At 38.1% G+C, this 11,653-nt stretch overlaps 1 protein-coding gene across 1 annotated transcript; it reads left to right on the top strand.

Annotated features, from left to right (window-relative positions):
- The first annotated feature begins 2,705 nt into the window (after positions 1 to 2,705).
- On the top strand, positions 2,706 to 9,979 carry aifm4 (apoptosis inducing factor mitochondria associated 4). Its single transcript, XM_061720305.1, has 19 exons — positions 2,706 to 2,841; positions 4,829 to 4,919; positions 5,022 to 5,131; positions 5,225 to 5,334; positions 5,626 to 5,670; positions 5,777 to 5,858; positions 6,014 to 6,126; positions 6,269 to 6,355; positions 6,483 to 6,574; positions 6,714 to 6,844; positions 7,036 to 7,151; positions 7,255 to 7,326; positions 7,643 to 7,706; positions 8,250 to 8,326; positions 8,415 to 8,532; positions 8,638 to 8,736; positions 8,821 to 8,896; positions 8,988 to 9,092; positions 9,487 to 9,979. The coding sequence occupies exons 2-19, from the start codon at positions 4,831 to 4,833 to the stop codon at positions 9,515 to 9,517; spliced, it is 1,617 nt and encodes a 538-aa protein (XP_061576289.1). The 5' UTR covers positions 2,706 to 2,841; positions 4,829 to 4,830; the 3' UTR covers positions 9,518 to 9,979.
- The last annotated feature ends 1,674 nt before the right edge of the window (positions 9,980 to 11,653 follow it).

The following is an 11,653-nucleotide window of genomic DNA, read 5'->3' as shown; positions in this document are numbered from 1 at the left end:
GTTGCAGGCCCTTGTAGAGTGGATTCAGATGCTACTGACACAGGAAGGTTTGTTAAACTGTCCACAGCAGCAAACAAGGCACGACTGTTATTGATGTTTTTGTTGATGGTTTTAGAAAAGAAGGATTCCCTTGCATTCCCCAGTTGTAAATTATATCTATGAAGTCTATCTTCATGTATATCATAGTGAACCTGGAGTCCAGTCTTTTGTCACCTTCATTTGGCTTTTCAACACTCCCTTTTTTCACTTCTTACTAGTGGGGCATTTTATTCAGCTTTTTGTGGAAAGACAGTGCTGGTAATCTTACCGCCTGGAACCAGTACATATCAGTTTGTATCTGGAACATTCAGAACACAAACAGCCTTGTCATCCTTGATACGCTGAGAGAGACAGATTATGATGCGACCTTGGAAGAACCGTTCGTTGAGGAGGTGGGGGAGCTCAGTGACTTTTGGTGGATGCTTTTTTTAGTGCGAGAGGCTGGATGATGGACGTTATCAGGAGAAAACATGAGATGTGGGCCGTGGTGTGATTTGGATTCCAACCCAGAAAAGGTTTTTCAGAAGTCAGTGCTGAGAGGAGAGAGTGAGTGGGTGGGTGTGGGTCTGGGGGGAAGGTTTGGGGCCCTCTGTTGGGGCTGAGGGGGGCTCCACTTGTGTCAACTTATTAGTCTCTTTCTGAGTCTCCTGTCTTCCATGGCACTTCCTTATCTTAGCAAGTAGTAGTTGTCCTTCAGCATGTCGTCTTATCTTGAATTTCCCTTTGCGATTCAATAAAGTATCCATCCATCCATCCATCCATCCATCCATCCATCCATCCATCCATCCATCCTTCCATCTTATCAGTTGTTTTTGATTTCCTTGCCTCCCATTGTTGGCTGAGGCTGCTGGTGTCTGATTCACAGAATTAAAAAAATCTAAATGACTCTCAGGAGTCACATCGAAAGTTACAAATAAAACCAAAGTAACTTGAAAGGGGCTAGTAGAGAACTACCAAGACTGAATCACAGTATAATCATAAGGTCATGTAAAATGAGGAAAATAAGATAAGTGACTCCAAAATGATCTGTTTATGTTGTGTGCCTCCTTTGTTTTTGTTTTCAATGAGTTAGGGCCCTTTAACACCATTTTCCTTTTTTTCTGCATCCAAGAATCCATAATTTCATGATCCATTCATAAGAAGATGTAAAAAAACGTATTGCACATTATATGCACCCTATTTGAGTTCCAGTTTTACTCATCAATGTTTTAGCACTCTGGTTTTTGAAAGATCAAAGCTCAGGCTTTCAGAAACTAGTTCAGAAATTCTACATACATAAAATGTGCCTTTGGGGATAATGAAGTGTTTTGTTGTTGTTGTTTTTTTTAGATAAAATTACATGAATTTAATGTATTTTATTTTATTTTATTTTATTTTATTTAACCAGGTAATAGCCCATTGAGATCAAGGATCTCTTTCACAAGGGTGACCTGGCCAAGAAGGCAGCAGCGCACGTCAAAACAAATAAAATCACAAGGTTAAAAGACAGAATACAAAACAATAACAGAGGAACAAAGTAGCAATAAAATGATAAAACCACATCTTATAAAGTGCAGATGCATATGAGGTCACAGCCAGTTAACAGTACATAATCACATCAATCATATGAAGTGCAGATGTTGAGGAAGACATAACTACCATCAGGTACAGAGACACTGTCCAATGCTTTCACGCTCTAGGTCCTTCCGGATCGAACCAAAGTCATCGAAAGATATCAGGTCCGTCAGTTTTTGTTTTTTTTTTCAAAATCTTTTTTAATGAATTTCAAAGCTTTTCAACAGTTGTTCATGTACAGACAGTGTTAAATGAAACAGCCATTTTATAAACACCAAACCCACTTTCCCACCCCATCACCCACCCCCCACCCAGCTCAGGTCATGAGGCACACAGAGATACAAATACAACAAACCAAAAACAGACAAACGAACAAAATAAATAATAATAGTAAAATAATAGTAATTAAAAAAAAAAAAAAAAGGGGGGGGGGGATACATAGGGAGTCAAAGAGAGGATAATTTGGGTAGTTATTCAGTCCTCTTCTGCATCTGGAATAATGAGCAAATGGTCGACACAGGTCCGTCAGTTTTAAGTCTTTCTGACAGGTGTTCCAAGCAAAGGAATTGAAATTGAAAATTGAAATCTTTTAAATTTCTTGTTAAGTAATACATGATGCTATTGTACGTGTTGATGTGTTATATAATGAACAATGACATAGGGGTCAAAGACGGATATAAATAATGATATAGTCTTTATTTACTACGTTAGTTTGCTTTATTCTGTTCGACCCCTCAAGTAAAAAATATAGGTTTCAAAGTGGGCAATGTGCACTACAGTATATCCAAAAAAGCTCGAATTTACTGGAAAATACTGTCCCTTCAACGCAAGTGTAAAATACAAAAGGCCCTTAAACGCAACTCGCCTCGTAAGCTCAGAACACTGATGCATTTATGAAGTATTTTGTTTATTCATGTGTAACTAAAAACCATGGGAGACAAATTCAGTGTTTTGTTATTATCCTCTGACAATTATCGCCTGAAATTGTGACTGACCGTTGAAGTATGAATACTTTTCAGTGTTACCTCACAGAGGGAGTGGCCAGACCCGCCTTGCATTCATTCAGGTTTGGGCCTGTCTATGGATATGAATGACTCCTGGGTTAATGGGAGAAACAGCGCCCCCTCCTGGCTGCCATGCTGCAGTATGTAACAGTTACAACACCGCCTTGCCTCACCACGCCGCTGTTCAGAGCTGCTAATGAAACGTGTTTGACAACCAAGACATATATAAGTGGAAAGTGACCAAGTAAGTACCCTTTTATTTAAAAAAAAAATCTAGCCTGTTATATTTTGTGTGATTGAATACCTAAAGGGTAATATAACTTAAGTAACTGTTCGTACTCTAACTATATTGATTATGCAAATTGTAATGTTTTATTTTGAAGTAACAGAGAACTCGCAAGCTCATCTGTACAGATGAACATACCAAGTTACAGAATTAAGTTGTGTCTCCATAATTACTATTCAAGTGTAAAAATAAACATCTGCAGCAGGTATCCCAAATTCTATGCTGTTGAATTGATAAATTCCCACGTGTAGTATTGGTTTTGACACGTAGTCGCTTTTAAGAAATCTTAAACAACGTTCAGGTTGGTAGCTCTCACCCAACCAATAGGCTACCTGGTGACTAACAAAGTTAAAGAAATTTCATTTAAATTAATTCATAAATTCTATCCTACAAATGATCACATTATAAAAAGATTCAAAAAAAATATTGATTCAAACTGTACTTTTTGCTCTGCAAATTCGGAAACAATGACTCACTTATTCTGGCTGTGCCCCATTGTTTAAACTTTTTGGAGTGATATGTGTAATTTTGTGTCTGAAAGAATTGATAATGATTTTATTTTATTTTGGAAGGATGTGGTGTTTGGTGTTTTTGACCATGTAACAATTACATCAAAGCCAAAGGAAACATTTATTATTAATTTGTTGATTATCCTCGCAAAATTCCACATCCACAAATCTAAATTCTTACGCAAAAAACCCTCTTTTTTTACTTTTCATTGTGAATTAAAACAGTATCTGGACTCTATTAAGTTTTCTAATAATTCAAAGGCAATCAAAACCATAAATGTATGTAAATGTTTTGGCTTTCTGTAATAATTTCATCCCCCCTGGCTGGTTGTAATGTGTTGTGCTTTTTGTTTTTTATTTGAGTTGTACTCTTTATATGTTATAATTCGACGTGAATTTGCATAATGTGAAGTTTTGTTATCATTGTTATGTTTGCAATTGTTAATAAAAAAAAAAAACGTTCAGGTTGGTTGTATCATCAGGAACTGGACACTTCACTTTTAAATACATCGCTCAAATTTCCCTTGGCCACTTATGTATCGACTACAAGTGTCACAAGTGGCATCTCTCTGCCTGCTGTTTACTAATGCCGTCCCCGCCAGAGCTTCTCTCCATCCAGCTGCGGACACAGTAGTGGTAACTATGGTAATTGAGCACAATAGTATTTTTGTCCCTCCTCGGTTACGGTCGTCGGTGGGAGGAGCCTGCGGCGAGCACGGGCCAATCAGCGGGCAGTCCGGCTGGCTGTCAAGACCTACATAATAAAGGTCTTTATTATTATGTAGGTCTGTGGTTCTCACCGGTATGAGAGCAGTTAACTAGTACTCCTTGTTGTTGTAGTACTCTAGTATTCTTGTACTAGTACTAGTACTTTAGTACTCCTGCAAATGTTACTGCTGAACATAGAGCCGGGCTCCACCTTGTAGGAGAGTGTTATTGCTGCACCTCTTCTCCTTCTCCTCTTAAGGCGAAAGAAAATAAGTGAGTAGAGTTATGCCAGGCTATATGCTCATTATGCTCATGCAGTTGAATATCTATTATTAAATGCTAGTGTGTGTGTATATATATATATATATATATATATATATATATATATACGCACAAGCATAGATTTGTCATTTTGATGAAAGGAATTATTTTTATGTGGATGAATATATACTGTGTGTGTGTGTGTGTGTGTGTGTGTGTGTGTATATATATATATTTTTTTTTTTCGACATACCTTTGCTCTTCTGCATTTATTTTGTCTATTCACTTTAAAAGGTTGAGTAAAAGTGTAGATGACACCAGTGGTTACTTAAATAGATTTAGAGAAGTGGAGTTGCTGCAGAAATCGAAACCTACTTGTTTGCATGCAAGAATGAGTTAGTATATTATATTGTCCCGTATATTTGTAAAAGGACCACCCATAAACATGTTTCATTAACCACTTGCAGGAATGAATAAGATACAAGAAACAGGTCAAAGTGAAAAGAGGGAAGAGGTGACAGAACTGGTTTGTCAGGAGACTGATCTTCAAGATGGACAGTAAGTCATGAGTGGCTTTACCGAAAAAAGTCTGTTTCCAATGTTGTCAGTAATGCAAAGCTTCACAAATACTCTGTTTTTGCACTCTTAATGTTCACGAAGAATGAAAGAAGTAAAGGTGCAGGATCAAGAGGTGTTGTTGGTGCGTGTCCACGGTCAGTACAGTGCTGTTGGAAGCAAGTGCTCTCATTACAATGCTCCTCTGATTAAAGGTAAATCCTTGCACGATGTCCAGTTTTTTTGGGGGGGTTTGTCTCTGCACATACATAAACATGATGTTCAGGTATGAAATAATGACTTCCCAGGAGCACTAGTTGGTGAGAGAGTGAGATGTCCTTTACATGGCGCCTGCTTCAATGTGCGAACTGGAGATATTGAAGAATACCCAGGCCTGGACTGTCTACCCACGTATAAGGTAAAACAGCACTTATAGCAAATAAAGCCAAGACATTATCTACAATTTAAGAAGTCAATAACTTACATAATGCTAATTTGCTATTCAATGAAAACTGACAAACACTAGAACTAGATTTCAGTTTGTCTAGTCGGCCTAGACTTTCAGCGCCTTACATTTTTAAGTTAGAAGATCACCGTACTTCCTGACTTTTATAAAACAATTCCTTTTTCTAGGAACGGCACTGTCATTGACATCTAAAAAAATGATTCTGCAATCGAATATCTTTATTTATATGGTTTAATTTCACAGGTAAAGATTGAAGATGGCAAGGTGTATGTTTCCATCAACAAAATGGTAAGTGACATAAATACAGAGCACTTGAGGTGATCTACGATAAGTTTTATTGTATTAAGTGTTTACAAAGAAAAACAAACACTACGTTTTTTTCTTGTTTTCCTAGACTCTGACGGTGACTAAGCGGGTGAAAGAGATGTGCACCGTTAAACCAGACATCAAACATACTGTTTTGCTTATCGGAGGAGGTAAGATCAAGATGCATCATTAGAAAAGGTCACGTTTCAAAGCCATTTCATTCAGCAGTATTAAGGTGCAACATTTAAAGGGTTGTCGAAGTATTCAGACAAATATGGGGATTAGGTTTGGGTTCAAACCCTGAGCATGACTTTTGTGATTTCAGGTCCTGCTTCTCTGGTTTGTGCCGAGACTCTTCGCCAAAATTGCTACCAGGGTCGCATTATCATCATAACCAAAGACAGCCTGCCTCCCTTTGACAAAACCAAGCTGAGCAAGGTGAGAGCTTGAGAGTGGATGGATACCCTTCATACAATGAGTATTTTGGTCCTCACTGATCATTGCTCTGCTCGTTGAATGGTTATTTTCTTTTTCTTTCAGTGTGTTTCTGTTTTTCATTAAAATGCATTGCTTTTCTCAGGCTATGAATGTAGACAGCAGCAGCATCCTCCTCCGCACAAGTGACTTCTATCAACAGTATGGAATAGAAGTGTGGACACAGAAAGAGGTAAGAGGCAAAAACTAACTGTTGACGGGTTTTCTGCTAAATACAATGTTATGTTTGTCATGTGATACCAACATATAAAAGATATTACATTCTGCTGTAAGTGTTATGAATGTGTGATGTGTTGCAGGTGGTGTCTGTTAACCCAAATGACAAGGTGGTAAAGATGAATGATGGCACTTTGCAGCATTATGACCAGTTACTTATCTCAACAGGCTGCAGGTTAGTCCCAAAACATCCAATTTTAACTAACATAAGCAAACATACACTAAGTTTTAAATGAATTAAATGTTTCATTATTTTGTTGCAGGGATCCAGTTAAAACTTTGATAAAGGAGTTTGGTTGTTTGTTTTTCCACAGAGCGCGCCCAATGAGCTGTCCTGGTTCAGAGTTGAAAGGAGTGCAGCTGCTGCAGAGTTATGAAGATGCCAAAGAGATTCATGAATCCTGCTTGGGCCGGAAAGTTGTTGTAACCGGAGCATCCTTCATAGGTGATCATTAGGCATCTTTGACTGGATAATTAGGCTGACACGATGCTCTTCAGTCATAGCAAATTCCCTCACTATTAAATAAGCTATTCAAATATACAACAGTACATGATAGATTTGTTTTACTCTATATGTAAGCACATTTGAGCATGCTAAACACGCACACCGCTTACGTGTTTTTCCGTCATAAACAGGTATGGAGGTGGCATCATACCTGTCGGACAAAGCTGCCAGTGTGACTCTGGTTGGGACTTCCAGATACCCGTATGAGATGTCTCTGGGGGAAGAGATTGGAAAGATGTGTATGCAAGTAAGGGACAGTGGCAACAACAGTGTGTCACTGTTGCTGATATTTACTTTGATTTGTTTTTTACTTTAAACAACATAATTAAAACACAGTTTCTCCTTTGAAGATGTTGGAAGAAAAAAATGTGAAGTTCTACATGAGCAATGAAGTGACGGAGATCAGAGGGGAATCTGGCAAGGTAATTCTTGCTTTAGATAGGTGGTAAAAGCTGGACATTTGGATTTGTTATTATAGAACCATTATTATAGAATGGTTTAACTAATTAAATGTTCTAGTAAACCCCACCAGTAACAGCAAACCAATGTGAACAATACCACAACCTTCAAACTGTCAAAAACAATACTCTCCCAGTACAATTTTGCTAACACTTGTATTATGTTATATTTGCTGTGATATTTTACTTGAACTACGGTAAGTACAAATTCACTGAAATCTAACATATATTTTGTTACATCCCTAAACTAAGTACCACAACATTTCTTTATTTGTTGAAGGTGAAAGAGGTGGTGTTGAAGAGTGGTGCAGTACTGGAGGCTGATGTGGTGATTGCTGGAATTGGTAATTGTATTTCATTGTAAGATGTTAGGATGGTATAATCCTAATTCTATACTTTGATTATTCAAATTAAACCAAATAAATCCACACAAAACCAAATATACAGTTACATATTAATAATGGAATAAAGCAAGCAAAAATTAAAAGAATTAAAAACTAACAAATGATAATGTAAGACATCAATCTCCAAATTAACTAAAAAAAAGATTGTAAAATGTACTGATAACAAAATCCTATCAAAATAGTTAGGATGAAGAAAGATATCTCTTTAATCAATTCAAATTTGTTCAATGGCAAACTGTAAACTGCCTATAGTGCAATATCATGGCAGATGACTATTTTTTAGAAACATAGATGTGCTTTGATTAGAACCTCTTTCAAGCTTAAACAAATGTGGGAATCTGTAAATCTTATTTAATTATGTGGGAAGCTGGTGTTTTATTAACACTGCAAATGTTGCCCTGCTTCAATAATAGAAGTAAATCAGAGCTTCTGGAGTTAGTGCAGTGCTGTGATGCAAAAATCTAACACTTACATGTATTTCAGGTGTAATCCCTAATACGAGTTTCTTAGCTGGAAGTGAGGTAGCAGTGGATTCAAGGAAAGCTGTGATTGTTAACAAGGTAACACAAGAAGGTAAAAGCCAGAATTACAATCACGTGGTGAACTTTATGCTTCAAATTGCTTTATCTATTTTATCTCCTTTAACAGTTCTTGAGAACAAATGTACCTGACATTTTCAGCGCTGGTGATGTGACGTCCTTCCCTCTGAGCATTCGTGGTGACCAGCAGGTTCACATCGGTCACTGGCAAATGTCACAGGCTCATGGTTAGTTCCTCATAGCATAAATTAATTCCATTATTTCCCTTCCACATGTGGGGGGGAAATAGCATGAGGGCTCATGTTTAACATCACCATGATTCTTTATTCCAGGGAGAATTGCAGCTCTAAATATGCTGAACAGACCGACCATGATCGACTCGATTCCCTTCTTCTGGTCTGTGCTCCTCGGGAAGAGCATCAGATACGCAGGTTGAGTTTTTAACGCAAGTCTGACATTTAACTTAAATGAGGGTGCACTGAACCCGAGTTGTCATTTTCATTTCTTCTTCATAGGCTATGGGGAAGGATATACAGAGATCGTATTTAAAGGCAAAGTGGAAGACAGGAAGTTCCTGGCGTTCTACATAAAGTGAGCAGCTGCGCGGTAACCCTTGGTGGCTGTGAAGATAGGGTCTTGCTATTTGTCTCAAATAGATGTCTCTTATTTCTGTTGTTATCAGGGATGAGGTGGTGGTAGCTGCAGCCAGCCTGATGTTCGATCCTTTTGTGGCGCAGGTTGCAGAGCTGATGGCTCGGGGCAAGATCTTAACAAAGGCACAGGCTCAGTGAGTGACCGCCTGCATTTATACGGGAGAGTGCATGTTTACATACCCTACGCCTACATCCTGAACCCAAACAGGGATTTAACTTCCTCTGACTGCCATGTGGTGCTGCACAGGAAGACAGCAAGGTTTAAAGACTTCTTTGGTAGAACATTGGTGGGCTGATTGAGATACATACAATACAAGGGCAGATTCCACCGGTACGATGTTGAATTATATCTTCACCAAACGCAGAGTCTGATCGGACACCAGAAAAATATATTTGAGTAATGTAAACGTGCTTGGGAAGTAAATAAGTGGGTTGCATAATGTTATATGTAAACATCACCTGGTAAAACTTAAGATATTACTACATTTGATGCTAAATGAATTGTTTCCAACTTCCTGATCCATGCAGAGCTGACGACCTGAACTGGCTGCAGATGTAACCAGATGTTTCCAGAAGTGCTATGGCTCAGAGATGCAGGGTGTCGTCTCTGTTTATTGTTTTCTCGCGTGTTAACAAACTGGATTACTCCATTTACTGCCTCAGGCCTCCAGAAACCCAATCAGATGTCCTGTCTGCTTTCCCAGTTACCATAGTAGCTTGAACGGCTTTATTGAATTACATCTTTGTGTACTCTGGAAAATCAATTTTGTTTGTAATGAGTATTTACAGTCTGTGTTTATTTCAGGTTTAAACTCTTAGTGTAATGTAAGTGAGATTCCTCAAGGGGTCACTGTCAAATACAGTCAACCCGAAACATTTTTCTTACATCTTAAGAATTCATAAAGATTTGGTTTGGTCGTTTTTAGAGGTATAGCCATAGTGAAATAAAAAGTAGGCATATTCTCCAGTATGTCTGGTTTGCCAAAAGACCAATGTCTTTGTGATGATCATTACGGAGATGAGCGTTTCAAAAATGTACAAATTAAATAGATGAGTTGAGAAAAAAGTATTTTAACATTCATAGCTTAGAAAATTGATGTTGGACCAGCTCAGGGATATAGCTCTGAAAACATTTGTCTCTTTGGAGGAGAAAGTATAATGTAATAGATGTGATCAAAAATGCAAATGTTTAACTGTGTAACCGTCAACCGTGAACCACTTTGACACAGTCAGAAGAACGTCATCTGCTGGCTGTCTCTGAGAACTGCACCAGAGTGGACAACCTGAAAATTCCTCCAGCTTGTCACGTTTGCGTTTTTTATTCAATAAATATTTTAAGAAACTGTGCCAACGTGTCCTGTCACTGTGTGTGCATATAGACACAATAATTATCGTAATAATTGCACGTCTGCAAAACTAGTTTCTTTTGGCAATATTTGAATCATCACGTAGTTTGTCACTTTTACTGTGGTTACGGTTTTATCGTGGCAGCGCAGTGTTTTTATTTGTCCACCAGAGGGCGCCGTTTAGTCTGAAACAGGCTATTTAGCTTTATTTATCTGTTTCATCAATAATAGCGTGAGAAAGAGTAACATTAATGTTGATACTGCTTAAGTTTGTTTCAATGTTATACTTGGGAAGTGTGTGTAACAGTATGTAAATGTGTTTATGTCAAAGGCATTACAAAGGGAATATTTTTGTTACCAGATACAACAGAAATTATTTTGTAGTAATGTTTATTTTTGTTTATTGTTTGCAGTCTTACAAAAAAGAACTGTGATTGGAGAGAAGTACAAGAAATAAAACTGAGGACCAAAAGAGAAGAAAAGATCAAACATAAATCCTTCTTCAGAGTGTTAGCGATCTGTCTAGTTGTACAAGCTGAAACGAGGACAGAATAACCTGTAACCCACCAAAAGTTACCAAAGATACATTAGTTCTTGTTTTTCATCAGTTTTAGACAAATAAAAACATGTAATAATCCTGGGATATCTCCCACTAGATCTCCCTCTAAGTTACAACAATTACTTTTATTTGTATCTTTGCATCATGGTTGGCACGTCACATTCATGCGTAATCATTCAAGGTGAACTCCACCTGCAGAGCGAGAAATCTCAATCAGCTCGTTGCATAACGATAAAAACTATAGAAATGTCATTAATAACATCTTGAAAACATCCCCACAGTTATCTCAGGGCCATTTGTCTTAGTGGTGAAACTGAGACAGGCCTTTTATTGGAGTTAAATCAGGTTTTAACTCTAACAGAAAAGGGAAATGGTATTTTTCCTAAAATGCCAAACTACTCCTTTCAAGCAGGTAAATGTTCTTCTGCTGACAGCAGAAAGATAGCAAAAGCTAAAATACCACCTCTGTTACTGAGGTGTTTTGTGCTACAGGGGAGGGAGAGCTGATGAGCAGCTACTGTCAGGAGGATTGGTCTTATTAGAATTAAACCGTCCAGTCCTGAGTGACGGACCAACGGAGGTGAAGGAGTGAAGAGGACTGGAGGAAACCAGACCGTAAAATAACTCCAGCCATAGGTTTTCTGAAGAAGCCTCTTCTTCTTCATGCTGTGCAGCGGCACGCCGCAATCCAACCAGCTCCTTCAGCCAAACCCCCAGAAAAGCAGCGAAGCTCCTCTGAATTTACCTGAAGTTCTACCAGACAAGGCCGAGCTATGGAGACAAAAACTAC

The sequence above is a fragment of the Cololabis saira genome, chromosome 4, assembly GCF_033807715.1.
Source record: "Cololabis saira isolate AMF1-May2022 chromosome 4, fColSai1.1, whole genome shotgun sequence".
Taxonomy (NCBI): domain Eukaryota; kingdom Metazoa; phylum Chordata; class Actinopteri; order Beloniformes; family Belonidae; genus Cololabis; species Cololabis saira.
The sequence above is the reverse complement of the archived record's forward strand: the minus strand, read 5'-3'. Positions and strand labels throughout refer to the sequence as shown.

Excerpts from the sequence above, each read along its gene's own strand:
- aifm4 (XM_061720305.1), top strand. The coding sequence starts at position 4,831 with ATGAATAAGATACAAGAAACAGGTCAAAGTGAAAAGAGGGAAGAGGTG. Across the intron at positions 8,533-8,637 it reads GCAAATGTCACAGGCTCATG|GGAGAATTGCAGCTCTAAAT; the intron begins GTTAGTTCCTCA and ends TCTTTATTCCAG. Across the intron at positions 8,737-8,820 it reads GAAGAGCATCAGATACGCAG|GCTATGGGGAAGGATATACA; the intron begins GTTGAGTTTTTA and ends TCTTCTTCATAG.